The sequence below is a fragment of the Diabrotica virgifera genome, chromosome 4, assembly GCF_917563875.1.
Source record: "Diabrotica virgifera virgifera chromosome 4, PGI_DIABVI_V3a".
NCBI classification, from domain to species: domain Eukaryota; kingdom Metazoa; phylum Arthropoda; class Insecta; order Coleoptera; family Chrysomelidae; genus Diabrotica; species Diabrotica virgifera.
Window position 1 is genome coordinate 239318532 of NC_065446.1, and position 27448 is coordinate 239345979.

Consider the following 27448-nt stretch of genomic DNA (forward strand, 5'->3'; position numbering starts at 1 on the left):
ACGAAAACGTTGATAAATAAGCCGATAAGATTCCAGACGTCTATTCAGTCAAATTAAATTTTTCTTTTTATCTTTCTTATTCTTTATGTTTTATTTGGGCACAATTTTTTGGCTTCCTCTTCATAAATGGCAAAATTATTTCTGATTGAGTTAAAGTAATTTGAAAGAGTTTCATGCTCTTTAACGACAGAACCCAGTTCCATTGCAGGACTCTGGACATACTTATTGGATAGGTTCACTCTTTCTAAAATATGTTGCCAAATGACAGCTAATAAAGCCATTTCAAAAGTGTCCATTTTTTCAAATTAGAAAGTGCTTCATGTTTCACAGATGTAGTTTGATATTTGTCGTTAGAGATATTAAAAAGCGCATTTTTTATTTTGCTAAAGCCAGTATATAACGCTTTAGTTGCGTCCGCCCTTGCGGACCACCTAGTTTCACTAAAACAGGTGATTTTAAGTTGTTTGTTTTCTGGGAATGAATGCCCACTTCTATTCCATCGATGGATGTACATACTTAAATCTTATTCGATTTTAATTTTTATATACAAACATTTTTTTGTACAGTATTTTTGTCGCCATCTCATAATTTGCTGCCCTAGGCAACTGCCTATATTGCCTTAAGGATAAAGCAGCCCTGATTACAATGCTCAAAATATATTAGTAGGGTAAAATTAATGTGTGTGTAAATTTTTCTTTCGTTTTCTTTATTATTTAATTTTTAGGTACTTATCTTTTTATATGACTAGAATCTTGTTAAAACAGTGTCTTGATGTTCAGAGAGACTATACTGAATAATAAAGTGTATTTCAATTCATAAAATTGTGTTTTTCTTATCGAACCGCAAAAGTTATTGAACAGCCTATAAGAACTTGTATTAGTGTCGCCGAAAATTTAATATTCCGGTATATCCATAGATCTTACCTGTAGCAAAAATAAAAATGTGTGTAGTCTCCATGAGCATGCATCAGTTCGTACATCTCGGAGTCCAGAATTTGGATCAAGGATCGCATGTTGGCAAAATGGCAGTCCATGGCGTTTCCATTGGGAAAATTCTCGACCATTCTTTCCATTAAATGACAGAAGCAAGCGTAAGTGAGAGATTCGTCGTTGAAAATTACTAGAAGTGGTGCCACCAAATCACACATGCCTTGCATGTAGCCGATGTCGAGGTGTTCCCAAACATATCTGAAATAAAATAGTGTAAAAATAATAAAACAACATATTTAATGGAATGATACTATTATTCGACTTTTTTAATAAAAACTATAACACTTTTGTTAATACATCGGGCCTGCAGTAGAGAATCAGGCATATACAGGGTATTCATTCATATAGTGGTCTGCAAGCAATGATGTGGCCTGGAATAATTTTTCATCTTCTTACTTCCTACAAAGGGCAAGACCTTTCTTCTTCTTCTTTACGTACCATCTCCGCGACGAAGGTTGGCACTCATCATTGCTATTCTCACTTTCGACACTACAGTCCGAAAGAGTTAAGTTCAGCTGCATCCAAACCATTCTCTGAGATTTCTCAGCCAGGATTTTTTTCTCCTACCTATGCTGCGCCTTCCTTGAATCTTTCCCTGCATTATTAATTTTAGGAGTTCATATCTGTCACCACGTGTTATATGACCCAAGTATTAAAGTTTTCTTAATTTGATGGAATCCAGTATCTCCCTGCTGTTCTGTATTCTCCTTAGTACTTCCTCATTGGTTATTCTGTCTGTCCAGGAGATTCTCAGCATTCTTCGATACGTCCACATCTCAAATGCTTCCAATCTATTGAGGCATTGTTTAATGAGAGTCCATGTCTCCACACCATATAAAAGAACAGAAAATACATAACATTTTAGTACTCGCTTTCTAAGATTTAGGCTGAGGTCTCTACTACATAATATTTGTTTCATATTAGTGAATGCACTTCTAGCCTTTTCTATTCTAATTCGGATTTCTTTGGTATAATCGTTTGTTTCACTAATGTTTGTCCCTAAATAGTTATAATTCTAAACTCGTTCTATCGTCTTATTATTTACGTGTATAGATTGATGTTTCTAATATTTTTCTTTGATATAACCATGAATTTCGTTTTCTGTGTGTTTCGTGACAGACCAAATTCTTCACTCGTTGCAACAACCTTATCTAAAATTCTTTGTGGATCTGTAATAGTTTCTGCTATTTAGTATTTTGTCATCGGCGTATCTAATTTCACATATGGGTAGGCCATTTATTTTTATGCCTGCTACTTCATCTTCTAATGCTTTTTTGAATACTTCTTCTCAAGACCAAGATCGCCTAATTTTAGCCAGACCAAGACCAAAACTGACCGTGCAAGATTTTAGTAAGAACAAGACTAAGTCTGCGAGACTCTTGCGTCTTGCAGTTAGGACTCAGTGTAGTTTTCGGGAGTATAGTAGTTCGGGTATATGATTAGAGACTCTATGAGATGTTGAAGTCATAAATCTAAAAAACTTAAAAGCAAATTTGATAAGTTTTTCGAAATAATTCATGCATCCCAAATTGCTTTGCGTAAATTATGCCAACATGGAAAGATGCAAACCCATTCAAACCCGGACATTTATTAATTTGGTTGGTCGTCACTCGAGCGCTTTGAGGACCTATTTTGGGTTGTGATTATTAGGCCCTAAAACCAAAAAAAAAATTAAGTAAAATTTTCCATTTTAGTGGGGACTTTTCATTTTTTAAATTAATTTTTCATTTCCAACAATCGTTTTTTTCGATTGTAACGCCATCTATCCATAATTCGAAAAAATGTTTCAAATAAAAGTTGCTTATTTTTACGTAAAGTATCCAAATCTGCGATAAAAATTTGGGGATCCTATTTAAGATTTTAAAGTAACCCCCCACCCCACCTCCGCAGGGGGTCGTGTTTAGTACCATTCGATAGATTTTTCAAAAATATTGAATCAGTGTATTTTCCAGTTTTTCGATCTGATGTTTATTTTGCGAAATATCGCGGGATTTGTATTTAAAATTTAAAATTTACCCCCACCCTCTCCGTGGGGGGGGTCATGTTTGGTATCATTCGAAAGATTTTTGAAAAATATTGAACACATGATTTTTAGTTTTTCGATATAACGTTCATTTCGCGAAATGTTCGTTTTTTTTTTTGTAAAACTTTTGACCCTCCTATTTCCTTACACCCCTCAATTCGTCAGATTTTTGAAATATTCACTCTTTTGCATGTACTTAACTTACCTTATCTTAATCTGACAATTTCGAGTATTTTTAACGATAGATTTTTTTTCGTGCCCCCTTAACCCTGTTAAGAGCCAATGTCGTAACCCCCCTGTTAAGAGCCAATATTATGGTAGAGGTACATCTGCAGGGTACCAGGTTTCTCCCCGTGTGATAATCTGACGCGCTCAAGTAACTGCAAAAATCCCCGCTTGGGCTCACCTACCACTATGGCTATGTTAATTCAAGCTTAAAATGGACCTACTATGTTACGTAACTACGAGATTTGCAAGACTCTTGCTGCAAGACCAAGACCAAGACTGAGAGTGCAAGACCAAGACCAGGTGTATTGGCGCAAGACTAGGACCAAGACTGTCTAAGTCTCGTCTTGTTTTGAATTTCGGAAACACTAATATTGATCGTATCTTAAAACCTGTTTTTCTTGATAATGAGGATATTACATTTTTACCGTGGCCAACACAATCGCCAGATCTTAATCCCATCGAGCATGTATGGAATATGCTTCAGCTATGCTATATGCTATCTTATAAATACAGGGTGTAACAAAAATACAGGTCATAAATTTAATCGCGTATTCTGTGACCAAAAATAGTTCGATTGAACCTAACTTACCTTAGTATAAATATGCACATAAAAAAATTTACAGTCCTTTGAAGTTACAAAATGAAAATCGATTTTTTCCAATATATCGAAAATTCCTAGAGATTTTTTATTGAAACTAGACATGTGCTACTTTTATGGCAGGAGCATCTTACAAAAAAATTATAGTAAAATTTTGACACCCCATAAAAATTTTATGGGGGTTTTGTTCCTTTAACCCCCCCCCCCCAAACTTTTGTGTACGTTCCAATTAAATTGTTATTGTGGTACCATTAGTTAAACACAATGTTTTTAAAACTTTTTTGCCTCTTAGTACTTTTTCGAAAAGTCAGTTTTTATTGAGATATTTTGAATATTAATAAAATCCACCACATATTTTTAAATGGTTAACCCGGCACCTGCCACGTGGCTTTGCAAGGCATCACCTGCCACGTGGGATGCTCACAGCACCCCTTAAAAATTTTCTGTGATCTACTTGTTTATAAACAAAATAATGTGTTGAGTTACACAAGAATATAAAAAACACATGTTTTATTAACTTATTAGCTACTAATATATTATAAAAGTTAAAAAATAAAATTAAAAAGGTGTTATAAGCAAATTAGCAAGTACCAACCCATAATAAATGAAGTGATGTAAAATATCTAAGAAAATTAAAATTTATTGAGTATAGAGAATATATTAATAATTTAGATCAGTTATTATAATAAAAAATGTAAATCTGACCTGTTTATCAAAAACATAAAAAAATTTTACTGCCAGATGATGACACCCCAATTCGAATTTAGAGCTACAATTTCAGAATGACACTAAATAACCACATCAAACACAAACAGATCTATGCTATATAATATTATTGAAAGCTACTATGACGCACAGGACGGTTAACAAATTTGAAATACCAAATATTTGATGAAAATGTGTTATGGGGTGCTAGTAGCACCCCACGTGGCAGGTGCCGGGTTAAGTACGATTATGGAGAATTGGTAATCGTATGAAAATTTATTTATAATTTACATTTTTAGGCATATTTTGAACCATATTAAAAAAGAAGCCACATCTTGATAAAAGGTGCCTTATCGAAAAAATACTACGAGACAAAAAAGTTTTAGAAACATTGTGTTTAACTAATGGTACCGCAGTAATAGTTTAATTGGAACGTACACAAACATTTGGGGGCTGTAAAGGAACAAAACCCCCATAAAATTTTTATGTAAACATATTAAAAAAGAAGCCGCAACTCGATAAAAACTGCCTTATCGAAAAAATATTAAGACGCAAAAAAGTTTTAAAAATAGTGAGTTTAACTAATGGTACCACAATAATAATTTAATTGGAACGTACACAAAAGTTTGGGAGGTTTAAGGGAACAAAACCCCCATAAAATTTTTATGGGGTGCACAAATTTCGCTATAATTTTTCATTAAGATGTTCTTGCTATAAGAATGCCACACGTCCATTTTCAATAAAAAATCTCGAATAATTTTCGATATATTGGAAAAAATCGATTTTCATTTTATAACTTCAAAGGGCTATAACTTTTTTTATGTGCACATTTGGATTAAGGTAAGTTAGGTCCCATCGATCTATTTTTGGTCCCAGAATATGTGATTTAATTTATGACTTGTATTTTTGTTACACCCTGTATATTTGTGTTGGAGAAGAAAATAAACGTTTAATTTAAATGTAAATAAATAGTACTTACGTGCACATGACATTTCTTAGTTTATCTAAGTTTTCCTTCTCCATAAAGTACCAATAGTTGCGATCGCACCTTTGTACGTCTTTTTCTATTCGATGTAGATTTAGGCCAAAGGTTTCAAGAAGTTCTTGCTAAAATAGAAAGATGTATCATAAACTTAAATACTTACTCGTAGTTTTAAGTAACTTTAATTTCAGTAAAATTTCATACGGAACTTTTTTTGTCACAGTTTGCCCTCATTTTTTCTTAGTGCTAAACCGTTTATCCTTATTGTTACGCTAGCCTTACTACGTCCCTGATAGAATTTTTCCAGCTGGCCTTCGAATATCTACTAGGACGTTCTAACTACGCGTGGATTCTAGAAACCTTTCGAACATTGCGGCTGACAATATAGAGTGCGTCCATAAAGTAACGCATAAATTCATTATTTCGTAAACCGGCTACTTTGAGGAAAAATTCCGAAACAGGTCGATTTTTATTTTTAAATTTCGATTTTTTGGCATATATATCATTCTAGTGACGTCATACATTTGGGCGTAATTACGTAATCGATATTTTTTTAAATTATAATAGGGGTCATGCGATAGCTCATTTGAAAGGGTATTCAATTCTCTATTCAATAATATAAACATTAACATAATTATTTAGACAAGGTGTTAAAAAAAATTTAATTAAATTAATTGAGACAAAAAGAAGAATGTACGTAATTTAATTAATTTAAAATACGTTTTACTGTTGTCAGAAAACCGGAAAAATGTTTATTTCACAAATAAATATTGTTTTTCGCTTAAACTCAATGTTAAATCTGCCACCCACCTGCCTCTTGAAAGTTTGAACATTTCGTTTAAGCGAAAATCACTGTCCATTTTTTAAATAATTTTTTTCTTCTCTTTTCTGACAGCAGTAAAATTTATTTAGAATTAAATAAATTACATACATTCTTTTTTTTATGTCAATTAATTTAATCTAAAAAACACTTTTTTGGACACCCCGTAGAAATAATTATGTTAATGTTTATATTAGTGAACAGAGAATTGAATAGCCTTTCAAATGAACTATCACATGACCCCAATTCTCGTTAAAAAATCAATTACGTCATCACGCCCAGATTGATGACGTCACTAGTATGATATATATGCCAAAAAATCGTAATTTAAAAATAAAAATCGACCTGTTTCGGGATTTTTACTTAAAGTCGCCTGTTTACGAAATAATGAATTTATGCGTTACTTTATGGACGCACTGTATATATAAGAGCAATTTAAATTTTTTAGTTTACAGATAATATAAATAATAATATAAAAAGATTTTGTACTGCTCCACGGAGCGGTTCTGCATTGAAGGATCGCTTCGTTGGTTGTCTCATATTGAGCGGTCGCCAGTTGGGGGTCTAGTCGTTGCATGGATCTGTGTGTGTGGTTGTTGATATTTTGATTCCGTGATTACGAGACTGTGTGTGGTTATTCCGTAATGAGGAATAGCGTGGTTGCAAGTCAGTGTGTAATTATTGATATGTTGATTCCGGATTGAGGAATAGCGTGATTGCTTCTTGTAGTATACTAACATTGTTATTGCATTTTTGATAGTAGAAAATACAATTTTGTTTTTCTGTTTTGCAGAATATTGTTTTGTTTTATTATTTTTGATTTTACTTTTTATCATATACAAAAGAACAACAATATATTTACTTAATTTAATTGATCCTTTGTTTTACTGGGTCTGTTGTCCAAAAAGAACTACCCGTTACAACGTATAACAGATGCTTAAAGATAAACTTACACTATATACACCCCCGTTGGAACTAGCGGGGGAAACACAGCACGATCGAGCCGGAGACGCTAAACCATGTGTTTCTATACACGTATCCAAAGAAGAATTGTTTTCTTCAGTTACGGCATCCAAATTACTCATCCGTGGACTCTCGTTACCTGGAAGTAAATATTAATATTTTATTCCGGTGTGAAACAAGAATAGAAACCATCTGTGGATGAAGAGGACTATAATTAGCAGAGCCAACCATTAGGTAAATATTCTTACAGCGAAGGCCACTAACAAGTATTTTCCAGGCTGACATTTTTGCTTTGATGGTGATGGCCTTCATTGATAAAATCATGGAAATTAAGTTTAATGTCTCATGAGTCTTAAGCTTAAAAATTTTTTCAGAAACATCTATACTTACACGAATTTACAAGAAGTGTGAGTTTCAGATGAGTGATAGATACTTAATTTGGATTTCGAAACGGATTAGGAACACGAGAAGGCCTTTTTACCGTTGTGCTAACACAACGATACAAAGATATGAACGTAGAGATGTATATGCATGTTTTATTGATTATCAAAAAGCATTTGACTAGGTACGTTAACTATCAAAAGATGATCGAAATCCTAAGAACAACTAGAATTGACGAACAAATATTATCTCAGAACTATGTATATTGACACCAAAAGGCAACAATTGAAATAGAGAACAAAACATCCGAAGATATATACATATCCGACGAGGAGTGTGACAAAAGCACAAGGAGTACACAATGAGATAACGTGGGAAATGAGAACCATTGAAACTCTGCTAAATATATGTATGTATAAAAATGGCATTATTTACCTAAATTACATATATCAACACTCGCATTTATCACAATCACATTATGTATAAAGTCTTTTAATTCTTCGTTAACATTTACAATAGATTGTTGTTCAATGTCTTTAGAATTTTCAGTATCTCCTTCAACGTCATCTTGTACTACTACGATATCTTCTTTATCTAAAAATTAAAATATTGTTATTAGGTAGGCACTAATAGTAGTGCGCGGAAAACGCGGTCCAAGATTGCGGCTGGAATTTTGAATATTTTGTCGAGATATATGGCACCCATATATTCGTAATATAATAAAGAAGAGTCCAAGTGTCCAGAGCCCAGAGCCCAATTTGAGAAATATGTTAGTATGTGGAAATTACTCTATAACTAAATAAAATATTGCAAAAATAAGCCTGTAGCGCCAGTAAGAACAAAAAATATACTTTCTTCAAATAAACTTTTTTATCCCATGCCTAGTTTTTGTGTTACATTGGATCCACTAAAAATCGAATTTCTATAAAAAGAAATCGAACGTGACTGACTGGCAACATTTAGCGCGCCTATGAGTATAATAATTATTGTTTTGATAGTAAGATGTCACTGTCAGTGTCGTATTGCCAACGCACTGTTGCCTCACTTGACGCGCTACTGTTTACTCTTCAGTATTTATTCACGGATAATATATACAGAGAAAGTACTGGAATACCTACAATAAACTAGAACAACTACTCTCCAATTACATACTAATAGAATTTGCATAAAAATATAACGAGACGTTAGACAAGAAGACCCAATTTGACATAAACTTTTTAATACGGTGCTAGAACATGCTTATAAGAAGTTGGATTGGATGCCAAAGGTAATAAAAATGGATGGAGAATATCTAAAACAACTTACGTTTCGCCGATATAGTCATAATAGCTGAGAGTCTATGTCTGGCAAGAGAAATGTTAGAGGAACTCGTTGCGGCTGCAGAAAATGTAGGTTTAAATATTAACATCTCGAAAACAAAAATAATAACCAATTTGTTACCCAACCTTCTGGTTGGGTACATTAGTATTGGTGAGAAAGAAATAGAATTCGTAGATAGATATAAATCCCTGGGACATGAAATTATAATTGGCACTGATAATGAGACTGATGAACTGAAGAGAAGAATATTTTTTAAACCTTTTAATATACAGACTAACCTACATTGCTGCCATATGTACTAATTTTATTTTCGCTACTTAAGGCTTCATCATTTTGTACGTTTGTGTTATCTGCTGGGGTAGGATTAACTTCTTTAGACTCTGCTTCCTTGTTTTCTTTCTCAACTTCCTTACCTCCTCCGGAATCTTCTTCGTCACTTATATACTTAATGGTATTCTGTTTCGTATGTTTATTTTTCTTCTTTCCACCTTCTTTGTCTTCTTCTAGAGATTCGTCCTCGTCATCGGTAATTACGTCATCTTCGAAAACCTATAAAAAGACATAAATCTTGGTACAATTTGGAACTTGCATCTTAACCTTACCAATAAGCAATAAAATAGGATAAAAAAAATGGAAAACAGAAATCTAACATATCACCATTGGTACCATAGATATAGCTAAACTAGCTGGTCCCACCGACTTTCTTGGCAACAATAGACGAAAAGATAGACCAAGCAGCCTCCATGTTAAACTTGATATATCACTTCGTCTAATTCTCTGGGGTTTTGCCAACCAAATACGTCTCGTACATATGATAACTTTCTGGCCAGATCCCAGGCAACCAAGTGACCTCAATAACGTCGAGGAAACGTCAGTTTTTGGTTGAATATATACACGTGTTTGAACATTACGTCGTATAAACGTCTTTTTTAGGTGATTTTAAATACGTAAGTTTAATGGCGTTAAAATACGTTTAACAACACGTTTTCATTTCAGACAGCCCAAGTCTGACGTCACAAAAATGGGAGAAGCTTAAAGAGTTAATGCTTATAATTAATGTTGTATATTGACATGACATTGACTCCAAACTTCATTTATTGTTTACGTGCTTTGTGTGATTGTGTGGTAAAATAATTGGTGTTTTGATGTATATTTTCTGTTAATAAACTAATTATTATGTGTTGTTCACGATTCTTTTTGATTTAATGGACAGCGTTGCGTTAGATTAAGATATTATGCTGAATAAACTGTTAATAAATTATTTATTTATTAGTTTTTATTTTATTTCAGTTTTGACACAGTAAGTATACCTATATAAAAAGTGAAAATTCTATAATATTGCATTGAGGGTATTGTAATTTCATTGTAATAATATACATTTTTTTTATAAAGTCTTCCATTTGGTTTTACTTTTAGCCTATAAGCTAAATTTAAAACAGTTAAATGAAAAATTGCAATACCAACAATGTCCATATGAATAATTGAATGGTGGGCTGCAACAATGTTTTAAGCGACAGAATTGAGATTATGCAGGAGATGAAAAAAACATATTGACAAGCTATTTATGAACATACGGATACCAACATTGCGGTACGAAAAACTCAGGGAAGGCAAAATGTTTTTAGCCAGATTGAAAGATGCTCAAATTGATCTTTGGATATACAATAATATTGCATTAAAACCTCACTTTGGCCCAATATGTCGCTTACAAGATTGTTGCAGCCCACCATTCAATTATTATTGTGTATTTTTAAAACCATAAAATGAAAAATAATAAAAAAACGACATAAAAACTAAAAACTACGTTTTTGATATCACGTATCTAAAACGTGATAAAAATGACGTCAGTTATGGTGGGACATATTCACCTGACTTTCGACGTCGAAAAAACGTGATAAACTGACGTGGTTTGGTGATAATTATGACGTCTTTTCAACGTTTTGTAAACGTTATTTGGTTGCCTGGGATGTTTTCTGTAGTATCAATTTTTAAAAAACCTGAGGTAGAAGGAAACACAATATCAAGTATGGGATAAATTTCTTGGCATTATATGTATAAGAAAAGTTTATTTTAAATTTGTCTAGTTATGTCACTTACTTCATTGCAAAGCTCTTCTTGCTGCGCTTGCGCTGGTACTTGTTCTCCTGACATACTTTCGCTGCTCAATTTCGCTATAGCATGTGCCTGGTTTTCCTTGTCTCTTTGCTTTACTATTGCTTCTACTGCCAACCATTCTGACATTGTGTTTTCGTATCTGAAAAACGTACATTTGACAAACTTATAGATATTAATGACACATATTTAAAGAACATATTATATTATAACAGTTTTTGTTCTATTATTTCAATCATTGAGAATACTTTCAGGAAACTACATTGAGTGCTATTTTGGACTGAGTAGACATATGAGAAGCAGAAACTTAAGCCAAAAAAACAAAAAAATACCATATACAAAACCCTTACACAGCCAGTGTTGACATATGGATCGGAGACATGGACTATGTCCAAGGCAGATGAAAACATTCTGCTTATATTTGAACGAAGGAACCTGAGAGGAATATTCGGTGGCGTCTGTGAAAATGGTATTTTGAGAAGAAGGTACAACTACGAGATATACCATAGATATAAACATATATTTGGTGGTAAAGACGTAGTATCTCTTATAAAAATAGGAAGACTAAGGTGGGCAGAACATCTAGCAAGATCACAGCAGAACAACCCTCCTAGAAGAATTCTTATGTCACAACCTGTGGGAAGTAGAAATAGGGGTAGGCCAAAACTCAGATGAAACGATGGTGTAGATGAGGATGGTAGAAAAATACGCGCAGCAAACTGGCAACAGTTGGCAATTGATAAAACTGACTGGCGTAATAGACTTGGGAAGGTCGAGGCTCTTTTATAGGGCTGTAGCACCATTGATGATGATGAACTACATTGAGTGAATGTTAAAAGTACCGCATAGAGACCAGTGGAATGCATAACAAGATACCTATATCCAAAAATGGGTTAAAAAGCGTACGATATATAGCTAGATAGATTACAAATTTAATTTTATACTTACGCTTGTCTAGTTTCTTCGCTAAGTTCTTTCCTTTGCTCTGAAGTACTTCCAAATTTATAGTGTCCTAGTAAATACGGCCAAATTTCATGCCTGAGATCTTGCGCAATGCCGCCAAAATACGTTAGTCGATACACTTCGGCATAGTCGGAAACAACACCGTCTAGACATAGCTCAGCCCATTTTTCTATTGTTATTCCTTCGCTGGCTCCATCTCCGTTGATTATTTTGGTATGGACTAAACCACTTAAATGAGTTCGAACTGTAGAGAGATGCCGACAGTATGCCAGCCAACCATAGAATGCCCTAAAATATATAACTTTATGTTATCACGATCACTGTTTGATTTATCAATAGGGAGTAATAGGGACTTGTAACGTTCACATAGCTAAACACGCGCCCCCACTATCTACCACTTTTATTCGACGCGCAGTGGAGATGGATAACCGGTAATGATATAAAACGACGTTCGCCACAATAGAGATGTCACTTATGCCGGAGAATTGATCTGATACAACTCTTTCGGCCAAAGGGTATTGATTAGATGTCAATCGCCTCTGCTAAAGGATGGATTTAGTAGCGATTCCTAAACTGGGATTTTAAAGTATTGAACTAAGGTCAAACCGACCTGTTAAGGTGATTACGTATTGATTAATCGCCGTAAGGTTCCTTGACGGATCGAGTATTGATTGACCAGTCCATCTCTAATCCTATACCATTACCGAATTATTCGTTTTCCTGGTTTTCATGGTTTTCCATGTATGTATGTTCTAAATAACGCATAAGTGGAGCTTACTTATTATTTATAGTACTATTGAAAAAATACTCACCTGGATATAATTTGTCTTTTCATAGAATCACAGACAGCTTGTATACAGACACTGGGGGGACTATCGGGTATATTTTGGTCTATGCTGAAGCTTTTGGAGGAACTTTCTGAACTAGTACTAGTGCTACCTAATTGAACCCTAACTTTAGTTGGTAGTGAGGCGTGTGTATCCATGAGCTGATTTCTTTTCACTAAAAAAGATTAAATTATATATAAAAAGTTATAAGTATGTTATATTAAAATTAACTATTTTAATTTTAAATTATTTTAGGTCCGAAAGACCTAAATAATAATACACCTAGACGGTACGCGTAGTCCTCTCACAAAATCGTCCTTGATGAAATATAAACCTTGAAACACGTGTAGGGAAATGGCGAGAGACTCAAATTGAATCAAAATGCAACAATCTACATTTATTTTAAAATAATTTTTGTTTTAATTATCCTAATACTCACGTATGTCTTTATGATTGCATGTGTTATCGACGATCCTGAACACGTAGTCTTTGCTAGTATCTTCATTTTCCGTTAAGGCTGGCAGTGGTCGTCTTCTTTTTGTATAATTTTTTCCTGATCTTTGGGACCACAATGGCGGATCCAGCCTTCCGTGTGGTAGCAGTCCGGTCTCTATGCAACTCAGAAACGCCAACATATGCCCACCTGAAAACAAACCTTTGATGGCAAAACAATATAAAAACACAATAACTCAAAAAGAAAATAAATGTTTAAAAAAATCAACAGAACACACTAAGAAATTAATGTGTGTACGTTTGTGTAATAAATAGTTGTGTGTACGTATATAAACAGAGCTACAAGCCTTGGAGACTTCGCCTTGGTTAATTTTTTCCATTTATTCTAGCATTTTCATTTTTCTGAAAACTTCTATTGTACCGATGGCATCGTCACTGCTTGCTCTCTCCCGCACTCTCTCTCTCTCTCTCTCTCTCTCTCTCTCTCTCTCTCTCTCTTTCTCTTTCCTCCCGCACTCTACCATTACCATATTACCATCGATGCGTGTTGGAAATGGAACACCAGCAGCAATATAAAACGCAGTAAACCACAACAGAACAGAGTTGTGTGCTATAAGAAGAGCTCCTACTTTTTTCCGTACCCTGCGATCGAGTATTGGTCGATCGCTTCCATTCCCCGTATGTGACGAGCATATGTCATTCCTGGCGTTTGATATACGTGCTCTGAGACTCCCAGCTATGAGATAGTGATCGAAAAAAGTACAAGTAAATAAAACATTGAATAAGTTTGCAAGTGAGCTTACATATCTTACCTTTGGGAAAGTGAATGGGTGGTCTTTGGACACCATCTTGTCCAACCAGGATCACGGTACCGCCTGTTTCACTATCTTGGTGACAGTGAACATATACAATGTCGTCAAGTCTGACGTTCAAAGCATAATCCCAATATATACTGCAAATAAAAAACGTTTAGTAATTTTATTAACATGGAACCCCTTTTGTTACATTTATTAACTATTTCATTTAGTAGATTTAAAAGTATAAATATTTTTTATTGCAATTAAAATTAAATTAGTATAAACCATTGCTGCATCTTGCCAATATATAAGAAAGGCACAAAAAACTTATCCAGAAAGTTATAATTACGAAATCTAGTAGAAGTAGACACTAAAGACAAAGCAGGATTCAGAGCTGCACGATCTACCATAGATATTTTATTTACATTGAAAATTACCGTAGAAAAAACAGCACAGACAAATAGAGAAACTCATACAGCCTTAATATACTTAGAAAAGGCATATGATAGTGTGCTAATTTTACAGCTATGGAAGCAAATGGCGAATTTGAAAGTAAATCCAGTTTCAAAAATATTATAAGGGAAACTCTGCAATAATTAAAATGGGAACAGAAATTACCTCTTTGTTTCAAATAACTAAAGGTTTGCGTTATATAAATATAAATATATATAACGGTTATAAAGGTAAATAGGTTTATCATTCATCCTACTTAAGGTTTATCTAGTTCTAGTTAGATCCATACAGAAATGGGTGAGGAAATATCGAAGCATGGGAATAACGGTGGAAGAACAAAAGCTTTTTACACTTTTCTTTACTGATGATCAAATAGTGACAGCGGAAGATGAAGACGATCTTAGCTATATGATAAGGAAATTAAAAGAAGCAATGAAAATGGCGAGACACCTGATTTAGATGTAGAAAACCATATGATCAAGGATGTAAAAACCTACAATTATTTAAGGGTAATTTTCAATAAGTAAGGGAATAGTGAAGATAAAATCAGAACGAAAATAAATATCGTTAGAGCAATAACATGATCGTTAAACTCGTTCTCTGGTAAAAATCAATTAAAAAGGAAACAAAAAGCATATAAATATGTAGAATATTGTAGCACTATAAACCGTTTGGAGGTTTGGGATGTTACAAAATCTAGTAAAAACAAACTTATGACGACACAGATAAGACTATTTAAGACAGAGTTGTGATAAATAAAAACTAGAAAGGGTAAAAAACGAGAAGATACGAGATAAAATGAAATTATATCGTGATATATAGACGAGGAGAGTGAGAAATGACGATTGACATGGTTCGGACACGTAAAGAGGATGCCAGAAAACAGATAGGCCCAAAGAATATAAGAATCGATCAAAAATACTTTAAAAGCAGTATATTATTCTATATTTTCTTCATACTAACCTTTTGTCTTGCACTTCGTCGACGAAACCGTTCATAAGCTGGTTTGGAGTCCATTTTATAGCTAGGCCAGACGCCATTTGGTGCAAACTTAGATACCTGTAAAAATATTTAGAGTAAAAATAGAAGTTGCGAAAATCTTTTGACAAAATGGGGTGTTGGTCACCATGTAATCAAAAAAGGGAGGGTAATAATCTTAAAATATAGGGTTTTGTGGTCATTTTTGAGACAAATGTAAGGCAAAAATTATTTAAAACGACCTAGGGTAGACAAAGGATGGATCCTTGTGTCGTGTCCTTTGCCCACAATATACAAAAACAAAGTGACATTTAAATTTGAGTTCTCAGCGCGGTCTGGTGAAAATTCAAATTAAATAAATTAATGTAGATGAATTTTTAACTATTGTAATGCGGTAAATGTTGCATATAATTTTTTCCCTTACATCTTTTTAAATAATAAGGAATTTTAATTTTTATTAATTGTTGCACATTTCACGACTAAATCGACTTGTAAATATAAAGATCCAAAATAAAACGGAAGTCAACAAAAGTCACAAAATAATCATAAATTCAAAACTTAACTTACCCTGGTATAGGTTTTGACAGATCAGAATTGACAGGTAAAACTAGTACATTATTTTTCCCAAAAAGTAAAGTGGCTTTGGAGTTTTGGTGTAAAGTTTCTACATAATCTTTTGCTATTTGTTGAGTGGAAGACCTATTAGTTATGACGTCATCGGAACTGGTATTCAAAGACCTTCTAAAGTTGAGAATTGGTCGACGAACAGATGGAGGAGTCGAATGGCCACTGGAGATTCTGTGCCTTTGGACCTAAAACATTATTGGCATTTAGGGTAGAAAATAATGATAAAAATACGCTCGAATACTGCTGAATTTGTCACATAATGTGCATACATTATGCGTGCGTGTTCGATTTTTATTTCAATTTATAAATCCATCTGACTAAATTTGTATTCTGGCAGCTCCGCAATAGTTCAGGTATATAACAGTTACTATGTATTCGCTCTGAAATGTTCACCAACCTTCAAAAACATTGTTCAAAACAATAAATAAAGTTGAACAATCGAATCCATTTTTTATCAAGAATACCTACATAACCTGAAGCAAGATTCCCTAACTACAGTTCATTTACATACACAAGGTTGGTCCTTCGAGCCGTATGAAACTTTTAATTTACTTTTTATTTTATTTTCTCCTTTTACTATTGTTGAAGATTCAGGAGCTATGAGTTTAAGCCCATATGTACCTTAGGTACGGCTCTTGAACAATTAATATAAATACACAGATCCTGGCCGGATACCCCTGGTAGCTAAGGCCAAACAAATGAATGGATGAGGAAGATAACCAACTGAAACAATGACGACATAACCTCTGCGATCCAATTAAATTAATTTTTCTCGGATTGTACTAACAGAGATATAACAAAAACTGAACTAATACATGCAAAAGTTTACAAAACGACTTTATTTTATGTAAGAAAAGACTTACCAATTCATCCGCAGGTGGATCCGACCAGAAATGGTCGTGGTTCTTCATTCTAGAGTAGTCTAAAGCACAAGGTCCCATCAGCAGAGAACTTAAAATTGTTCCATATTCAGGATCCGCTACCAAGGCGTCTTTGTCGTAATACTTATGAGCATTTGACACTAAGAAGTCTATTATTTTGGCTAGGTATTTTTCAAATAGAGCTAATCTGTAAAAAATATGATTTTTAAGTTAGTATCGTTTTCAGCTAATGAAGTTAAGTTGTACCGTTGATTGAAATATTAATACCCGTATTTATATTTCAATCAACGGTTGTACCAATCCACAAAAAAGGAAACAAAAAGCAATGTACTGACTACCGGAGAATAACACTCCTAAACAAACCTAGAATATCTAGAAATGATTGGAATAGACGATAAAGATCTGAGACTTTTACAACATCTATATTGGAATCAAGAACCTTCTATTCTGGTAGACGGCAAAGAAACAGACAAAATTTGCATTCAAAGAGGTGTCAGACAGGGTTGTGTGTTATCCCCAACTTTGTTTAACGTATACTCAGAAATAATTTTTAATGAAGCCTTGGAAGGACAATGTGGAGTTCGAATCGGGGGAGAAACTATTAACAACATCAGATATGCAGACGACACCGCGATCATGGCTGAAAATATCGAAGAGCTTCAATTCCTTATAGATCGAGTCACTAGAGAATGCTCCAATAACGGACTTAACATAAATACAACAAAGACAAAGTTACTTGTGGTTAGTAAACAAGACGTCGGCCCTATGCAACTAATTGTCAATGATGAATCAATAACAAAAGTTAACCATTTTAAATACCTAGGATGTTGGATAAACGAGACACTAAATCCGGATGAAGAAATTAAAACTCGTATAGAAATTGCAAGAGGAGCATTTATGAAACTTAGATCTATTCTGAGCAACTCTCAGCTGAACTTACAACTAAGAATCAAGTTCCTAAAATGTTATGTGTATCCTGTATTACTATATGGATGTGAAACCTGGATCATGAAGGTTAACATGATGAACAAATTAGAAGCCTTTGAGATGTGGTCGTATCGTAGAATGCTCAGAATATCTTGGGTTCAACGCATTTCAAACAGAGAAGTCTTAAACAGAGTAGGTCAAGGCGAAGGTGACTTAATGAAGATGATAAAAAAGAGAAAACTTGAATATCTGGGGCATATAATGAGAGGTAGCAGATACAGGATGCTGCAGTTAATACTCAATGGAAAGATCGACGGAAAAAGAGGAATTGGTCGAAAGAAATATTCATGGCTCCGAAACCTTCGTCAATGGACTGGCTTATCAGCAGATCAATTGTTACATGCCGCACAAGATCGAGAACGATATCGGCAAATTGTTATGGAAGCTACCTACGCCTAAAAATTTGGGCACGGTACTTAAAGAAGAAAAACAAACCTATGTACAAGGCCCTTGCAAACATCCTGCTAGAAAGAACAAAAATATGCACAGAAGAAATCGTTGGGGATTATAAATACGGATTTAGACCGGGCCGCTCTACTATTGACCAGATATTCACAATAAAACAGATAATGGAAAAATGTTGGGAGTTTTATCGTGAGCTTCATCAGATGTTCATAGATTTTAACCTTTCGATGACCAACCTTTTTTTGTTACACGGATGACCAAGGGGGGAAAATGACCCCAGGTTACAAATGTCAAAAATGACAATTAACAAAAAAATTAATTTTTTTTATGACATGGACTTTACGTCATTCAGCCAGTCACAACATGAGTATTAGTGTCATGTGTAGTGTCTATGTTGAGTAAGTGTCTTGTTACTTTGCAAAGTCGACGTCATTAGCGTAAAACTACTTGGAATTACACATAATACACGGTATTTTACTAAACATCAACTTCAGAATATATTTTTTATTCGTAAAATATAGGGAATTTTTTTTATTTCACAATATGAGGATATCTAGAATGATATTAAAGTCAAATAAAAAAATAATGAGTTAAAAATTGAAAATATTTTTGAATTTATTAAAGAAAAACATACGCTGGGGTCACAATTTCCCCCGCTTGGTCATCAAGCGGGGAAAAGGTTAAACAAGCATTTGATAGAGTATGCAGGGCTAGACTGTGGACAGCGATGCAGGAACTTGGCTTTCAAAAAAAACTAGTCAGATTGATACAGATGTGTATGGAACGGTTACGATGTAAGGTGAGAGTTGGACAACAATCGGAGACATTTGAAATAAAAAATGGAATAAAACAGGGAGATGCACTCTCACCACAACTCACCTTAGCTCCGGAATACATAATTAGAAGTGCAAGAATCAAAAACCCGAATACTGTATTTCATCAAGAAGAAGCAAACTTACTACTGGCATTTGCAAACGATATCGATCTAATAGGAAACACCCAATTAAGGATGAAGGAGACTTTCGTGAGGTTCAAGAAAAGAAGGAAGCAGAGAAGATGGGGCTCCAAATCAACGAAAACAAGACGAAATATATTTATACAGGGTGTCCAGAAACTCTACCGACAAACGAAGACAGGAGATTCCTCAGATAATTTTAAGACAATTTAACCCAATTCACCTAGTCCGAAAATGCTTCTTAAGGGAGCTAGAGCTCTTTGAAGATGGCGTCATGAAATTAGTTTTTCTTAAATACCTCCAGAACGCTTCTATTTAGAAAAACGAAAATTGGTATGCTTATTTACTTTTCAGAGATGAATCGATTCCATCTATTGCAAATTTCAAGTACCGGTCATAGGCGTCCGTTTTGGGTAGAGCAACGGGTCTTTTATCGCATAACTTTTTTGTCCTTAACTTTTATGCATTTTTGACACCGGATTATTAAATTGTGAGGTATTCTAGTACTAAAAGGAACTCTTGCTTTAAGTCGGTAGGACACACCGTTTTCTAGAAAAATCGATTTGAATGTTTTTCGTTTTTGGAATTTAAAAAAAAAATTGAAAGAACTTTTCAGCAAAAAACGAAGTATTTTACCAACATAAAGTAAGAGTAACTTTTAGTTCTCGAATACCTCATAATTTAATAATCTACTGTCAAAAATGCTCAAAAATTCAAGACAAAAAGGTTATGCTATAAAATAACTGTTGACCTACCCAAAACGGACGCCTATGACCAGTACTAGAAATTCGCAATTAATGAAATCGATTTATCTCTGGAATATAAATAAATGTACCAGTTTTCGTCTTTCTAAACAGTTTTTTTTTAATTTTTTTTTTAATTTAAAAAGCGAAAAATTTTTAAATCGATTTTTCTAGAAAACGGTGTGTCCTACCGATTTAAAACAAGAGTACCTTTTAGTACTAGAATACTTTACAATTTCATAATCCAGTGTCATAAATTCATAAAAGTTAAAGATAAAAAAGTTATGCGATAAAATAACCGTTGCCCTACCCAAAACGGACGCCTATGATCGGTACTAGAAATTTGAAATGGATGGATTAGATTTATATCTTGTAGATAAATACGCGTACCAATTTTTGTTTTTCTAAATGGAAGCGTTCTGGAGGTATTTAAGAAAAACTATGAAGCATTTTCGGACTAAGTGAATTGGGTTAAATTATCTTAAAATTATCTGAAGAATCTCCTGTCTTCGTTTGTCAGTAGAGTTTCTGGACACCCTGTATGAGCCGTAATAACCAAAGCAGAGACAGAATCGGTCAGAACATCACTATCGATGACTTTAACTTTGAGCGCGTTAGAGAATTTAAGTATCTTGGAACAATAATAACTAAAGACAATAACGGATCACAAGAAATAAGCAATAGGATACAGGCCGGCAACAGATGTCTTTTTGCCCTCCAAAACCTTATAAAATCGAAACAACTAACAAGACATACGAAGATACAAGTATACAAAATAATCATACGGCCCGTTGTGATGTATGGAAGCGAAACGTGGACGATAACAAAGGCAAACGAAGAGAGACTACGTGGTTGGGAAAGAAAAATTCTAAGGAAGATCTTTGGACCTGTACTGGATGAAGCATCAGGACAATATAGGATAAAAACTAACAAAGAGCTCGAAGAATTATACCCAGATGCCAACATTATAAAATAAATAAAGTCCAGAAGACGCCAATGGGCAGAACACCTCAGAAGACATTCTGACCAAAGAAAAGTAAGGCTGGTGTGGGAGGAAGTCCCAACTGGAAGGAGACCACGCGGACGCCCTCGACTCCGGTTGCGAGATAATATAGCAGGAGACAGGAACACTATGGGCGTGGAGAATTGGATGGAGGTGGCTCAAGAAAGAGAAGGGTGAAGGCATGTTGTTGAGTCGGCTAAAATCCACGAAGGGTTGTAACGCCATGGAGTAAATAAGTAAGTAAGGTATAGTGTATAGAGGAACTAATCAGCGTAACCGCGATACTAATTTTACTGACATTTTCTTAATTATCTATATTTTCTAATCACAAGACATACCTGATCCATAAATATTTCGGCAGAGGATTACTAGGTAGCGAAGCATTCTTTTTCAGTGTAGGCTTGGTGACACTATCACTGCTGCTTGAAGACCTCCTAGTTGGATCCGTGTTTTCGAGATCTTCTACTTTCTTGGATATATTGGCTGCTTCTGGACAGTGCTTCGCTATTTTGTGAAGCAACGCTGTTGTGGAAGACGTTTTGAATAGACCAAGAGCCCTTCGCCGTAAACCTAAAAAAATAAAGGAAATGTAATTGTTCGAATAAATCCATTCGAACGTCTAAAACTGTTTAAAAAATATAAATATCATTTCCAGGAACGACTGACTCGACTACATGTAATATATAAAGATAAATTAGATATTAGGAGTTAGTCTAAAATATAAATTTGTACCGGGTGTCCCAATAAGAATAGCTCTCGGTTATATGTCAGGAACCGTTGAAAGTACAGCTTTGAGAAAAAAATATTTATAACAAAAGTTGCCTCGGGAAAAGCCTGGAAATTATTTTCATAATTGTAGGTCCACCGCTAGAGGGCGTAATTGTATATCAAAAATTAAAAAATCAAAATTTTACAAAATTTACCTAACAGAAGGGCACTGGAAATCCAATCTTCATATTCTTCATAAAATTCTGCGCATATTTGATTTCACAAGTTTAAGTCTAACTTTGCAAATAAGAGGTGGGGGCGAGTGGGAATCTTCTTATAAAAAAATGGCTGTAAGTCCTGTTCTACTAAATCGAATTTTGCATTCTTGGTCTTGTTGAAAACTACTCTTTTTTGTCAATGTAAAAGTCTTATTTTCGAAATAGCCTAATGAGTAATATGCCAGCTAGTAGGCGTTATTTAATTATTTTCGGAAATCTAGTTTTCTTTGGAGAATATTAAATACAAGTATGCATTTTTAATCATGTATTACAAAATTAGACCAAATTGGCAACAAAAGTAGTGTGCTATGGAAAAAACACAGGAACATTTTCCAAATGTAAACTTATATAATTAATTAAAGCAACAATAAGACAATCAACACTATAAAATATAACAAAAAAATAAAAGCAACTAGTTACTTAGTGACTACCTAAATGTTCAAATTGTTGCCCATCATTTTCGATGCAAGCATTTACTCTTTCAAGAGTAGATTGAACAGCAATCTCAATTTCTGCTTTCGCAATGCTTTGAATGGCGTTTCGTATTCTCTAGATTCTAGATCATGTTTTCTCGAGTAGTGGGTATAGCGGCAAAAATAAGGTCTTTAATCCGTCCCCATAAATAAAAGTCTAAAACAGTTAGATCTGTTGCTATTCAATCTACTCTTATTTCCGAAATAGCCTAATGAGTAATATGCCAGCTAGTAGGCTTTATTTAATTATTTTCGGAAATCTAGTTTTCTTTGGAGAATATTAAATACAAGTATGCATTTTTAATCCTGTATTTCAAAATTAGACCAAATTAGCAACATAATACCGAAAACCGCATGTCGATACCTTTTTTCTATCTCGAGATATCTTAAGAAACGTGTAAATTTTAAACAACTGTTAATGTCACCGGTAAACGAAGTTAAGGAAAAGTAGTGTGCTATGAAAAAAACACAGGAACATTTTCCAGGTGTGAACTTATATAATTAATTAAAACAACAATAAGACAATCAACACTATAAAATATAACAAAAAAATAAAAGCAACTAGTTACTTAGTGACGACCTAAATGTTCAAATTGTTGCCCATCATTTTCGATGCCAGCATTTACTCTTTCAAGAGTAGATTTAACAGTAGTTTCAATTTCTGCTTTCGCAATGCTTTGAATGGCGTTTCGTATTCTCTAGATTCTAGATCATATTTTCTCGAGTAGTGAGTATAGCGGCAAAAATAAGGTCTTTAATCCGTCCCCATAAATAAAAGTCTAAAACAGTTAAATATGTTGCTATTCAATCTACTCTTGAATGAGTAAATGCTTGCATCGAAAATGATGGGCAAAAATTTGAACACTTAGGCAGTCGTTAAGATAAAGGAAGTAGTTGCTTTTATTTCTTTGTTATATTTTATAGCGTTGTTTGTCTTATTGTTGTTTTAATTAATTATACACGTTTACATCTGGAAAATGTTTATTTGTTTTTCCATAGCACACTACTTTTCCTTAACCTTGTTTACCGGTGACAGTAACAGTTATGTATAAAATTTACACATTTCTTAAGATATCTCAAGATAGAAAACGGCTCGATCGATATCGACATGCGGTTTTCGGTATTATGTTGCTAATTTGGTCTAATTTTATAAAACAGGATTAAAAATGCATACTTGTATTTAATATTTTCCAAATAAAACTAAATTTCTAAAAATAATTAAATAACGCCTCCTAGCTTGCATATTACTTATTAGGCTATTTCGAAAATAAGACACTCACATTGACGAAAAAGAGGTGGTTTCAACAAGACCAAGTATGCAAAATTCGATTTAGCAGAGCCGGACTTACAGCCATTTTTTCATAAGAATATTCCCACTCACCCCCACCTCTTATTTGCAAAGGTAGACTTAAACTTGTGAAATCAAATATGCGCAGAATTTTATGAAGAATACGATGATTGGATTTTCAGTGCCTTTTCATTAGGTAAATTTTGTAAAATTTTGATTTTTTAATTTTTGATATTCAATTATGCCCTCTACCGGTGGACGTACAATTATAAAAATAATTTCCAGGCTTTTTCCGAGGCAACTTTTGTTGTAAATATTTTTTCTCAAAGCTGTACTATAAACGGTTCTGGAGATATTACCGAGAGCCATTCTTATTGGGACACCCGGTACAGTTAAATAAATAAATGTTATAAATTAATTTTGATTTATTCTTAGTGCTAGAAGACTTTAAATATATTAAAATAAACACTACAATATACAGGGTGTAACAAAAATACAGGTCATAAATTAAATCACGGAATCTGGAACCAAAAATAGTTCGATTGAACCTAACTTACCTTAGTACAAATGTGCACATAAAAAAAGTTATAGCCCCTTGAAGTTACAAAATGAAAATCGATTTTTTCCAATATACCATTAGTTAAACAGAATGTTTTTAAATAGTCCTGTCGCCAGGGGGGTACAACGGCCTCGTTAATTCAGATGGACTTACCCAAGTTTTTTTTATGTATTTTGACCCGTAGAACACGAATTTTTTGGGTAACAGTTGATCCGGATGTCGATAAGATTGTTATAGACCAAGAACTTGAGGAATCAAATAACAGCGATTTTTGGCAAAACAAAACAATATTTTGTATTTTTTGGGTCATTTTAAGCAAAAAATATTTCTACAAGTTTTTTAGTAGGATGCACAGTTTTCGAGATAAACGCGGTTGAACTTTGAAAAAATCGAAAAACTGCAATTTTTAAACCCGAATAACTTTTGATTAAAAAATAAAATAGCAATTCTGCTTAGCGCCTTTGAAAGTTCAAGTCAAATTATGTCGGTTTTGATTATTTGCATTGCTAAAAATTTATTGTGTTATTGTTAAACAAAGCTACAAACAACTAGTGCGTGAGTGATGTTTCTATGATTTCTCATTTAAAATCGAACGAGTAGGTAGAATAGGTACTAGTGCAATCAAGACTATTTCTACGTTACATGCGTTAAAACGCATGTAAAAGCACGGGAAACCCTACGTGTTTATAGCTTTGTTAAACAATAAAAAAATAAATTTTTACCAATGCAAATAATCAAAACCGATATAATTTGACTTAAACTTTCAAATGCGGTAAGCAGACTTGCTATTTTATTTTTTAATCAAAAGTTATTCGGGTTCAAAAATTGCAATTTTTCGATTTTTTTAAAGTTCAACCGCGTTTATCTCGAAAACTGTGCATCCTACGAAAAAACTTGTAGAAATATTTTTTACTTAAAATGGCCCAAAAAATACAAAATATTGTTTTGTTTTGCCAAAAATCGCTGTTATTTGATTCCTCAAGTTCTTGGTCTATAACAATCTTATCGACATTCGGATCAACTGTTACCCAAAAAATTCGTGTTCTACGGGTCAAAATACATAAAAAAAACTTGAGTAAGTCCATCTGAATTAACGAGGCCGTTGTACCCCCCCTGGCGACAGGACTAAAAACTTTTTTGTCTCTTTGTAATTTTTTGATAAGCCAGTTTTTATCGAGATATTTTGAACATTTGTAAAATCCAACACAATTTTTTACATGGTAAGATTATAGAGACCTGATAATAATATGAAAATTTATTGTGAATTTACATTTTTTAGGTATATTTTGAAACATATTAATATCTTGGTAAAAAACTGTTTATCCAAAAAAATAATAAGAGGCAACAAAGTTTTAAAAACATTGTATTTAACCAATGGTACGACAATAATAATTTAATTTGAACGTACACAAATATTTGGGGCGTTTAAGGGAACAAAACCCCCATAAAATGTTTATGTAAACATATTAAAAAGAAGCCGCATCTCGATAAAAACTAGCTTATCGAAAAAATACTAAAAGGAAAAAAAGTTTTAAAACATTGTGTTTTACTAATGGTATGTACCTCAGTAATAATTTAATTGGAACGTACACAAAAGTTTGGGGGGGGGGGGGGTTTAAGGGAACAAAACCCCCATAAAATTTTTATGAGGTGTACAAATTTCACTCTTATTATTTTTTTGAGATGACCCTGCCATCAAAATACCACATGTCTATTTTCAATAAAAATTATCTAATAGTTTTCGCTATATTGGAAAAAATCGATTTTCATTTTGTAACTTCAAAAGGCTGTAACTTTTTTCATGTGCACATTGGTACTAAGGTAAGTTAGGTTCAATCGAACTATTTTTGGTCAAAGAATATGTAGTTTAATTTATGAACTGCATTTTTGTTACACCCTGTACAATATCTTATAGTTTTTATCTCATATAACTCGAGATTGAAAATATTTTCTTACCTTGTGATAGACAAGCTTCTACAGCTCCACATAAGGAAGTCACGCATCCGCTTTCTTCATGTACAAACTTTTTTGTCACCGATTCCTCCATTACTTGTTTGACTTCCTTCTTTACAGTGGATATAAGCCGCTCTTTGTAGTCTTTATCTGGAAACAGAAACACGTGGTTTTATAATATACATACTTAAATTACATAATATATCAAATAAACGGGACAACGTCACTGGTTTACAAGGTTGACAATGTTTAATAGCGAGTGTGAGTTGTTAAAGCAGTCATCTTGTCAAACCAATGGCGTTGTGAGCTAGCTTTCTTTCACTTTATCTTTGATACCTCGCGTTTTTAGCAGCTGGCAACCCTATTTTGCAGCCATTTTTTCACAGGCAACCTTATATCTTTCGGTTCCCACTTCGTCTATCGTCTATCGACTTATCGTCTATCTTTGTTCTGGTTGTCAACCCCTGGGGCTTTATTATTCTTCAGTGCTTTAATGGCATCCACTATTTTATGTCTTGTGGGTGGGTATGTTAATTCATTACTTTGGTTCTAATCTTCTGTTATCTCGAAATCCGGTACTACATGGGCTGTGTGTTTTTGTACTTGCTCTATTAGCAGATCCTCGAAATAATTTCATGCTACTTTTATTGCTACATCGTCACTGCTATCATCAGCCCTTCACTATTTTAGTACGTTCTTTAACGGTAAAATATTACAAAATCTCTAAATTTTAAAGAACTGCTTGGACTGACATGCAATTTGGCAAACACATAGCTAACAAGTCAAAGAAAAAAAGTGATATTGTGACGATGTGTGCTTTTGCCCTGGGAGTGGGTTTCACCCCTTCTCGGGGGTGAAAAAATATACGTACAAAGTAAGTCCGGAAATGGATAAATTTACTAATTTTAAGTAACTTTTGTTCTATAGAGTTTTTTCATTAAGTCAATACTTTTCGAGTTATTGGCGAGTGAATATGTTCATTTTTCAACAAAATAA

General features: G+C 33.8%; 1 protein-coding gene across 2 annotated transcripts in view; it reads right to left on the reverse strand.

Annotated features, from left to right (window-relative positions):
- The window catches only part of LOC114327530 (small G protein signaling modulator 1), a 93664-nt gene that overhangs the window by 13368 nt on the left and 52848 nt on the right, over window positions 1-27448 (reverse strand). The window contains exons 2-16 of one of the 2 annotated variants that reach the window (XM_050648816.1): window positions 26456-26602; window positions 21532-21763; window positions 17083-17287; window positions 16160-16404; window positions 15578-15673; window positions 14177-14316; window positions 13351-13566; window positions 12897-13086; window positions 12070-12372; window positions 11107-11263; window positions 9288-9558; window positions 8125-8283; window positions 7299-7447; window positions 5523-5650; window positions 924-1187 (exon numbers count right to left, since the gene is read on the reverse strand). In XM_050648816.1, coding sequence (XP_050504773.1) covers window positions 924-1187; window positions 5523-5650; window positions 7299-7447; window positions 8125-8283; window positions 9288-9558; window positions 11107-11263; window positions 12070-12372; window positions 12897-13086; window positions 13351-13566; window positions 14177-14316; window positions 15578-15673; window positions 16160-16404; window positions 17083-17287; window positions 21532-21763; window positions 26456-26602 — 2902 coding nt within the window. The remainder of the gene's footprint in view (window positions 1-923; window positions 1188-5522; window positions 5651-7298; window positions 7448-8124; window positions 8284-9287; window positions 9559-11106; window positions 11264-12069; window positions 12373-12896; window positions 13087-13350; window positions 13567-14176; window positions 14317-15577; window positions 15674-16159; window positions 16405-17082; window positions 17288-21531; window positions 21764-26455; window positions 26603-27448) is intronic. The other variant, XM_050648817.1, reaches the window with a different exon arrangement.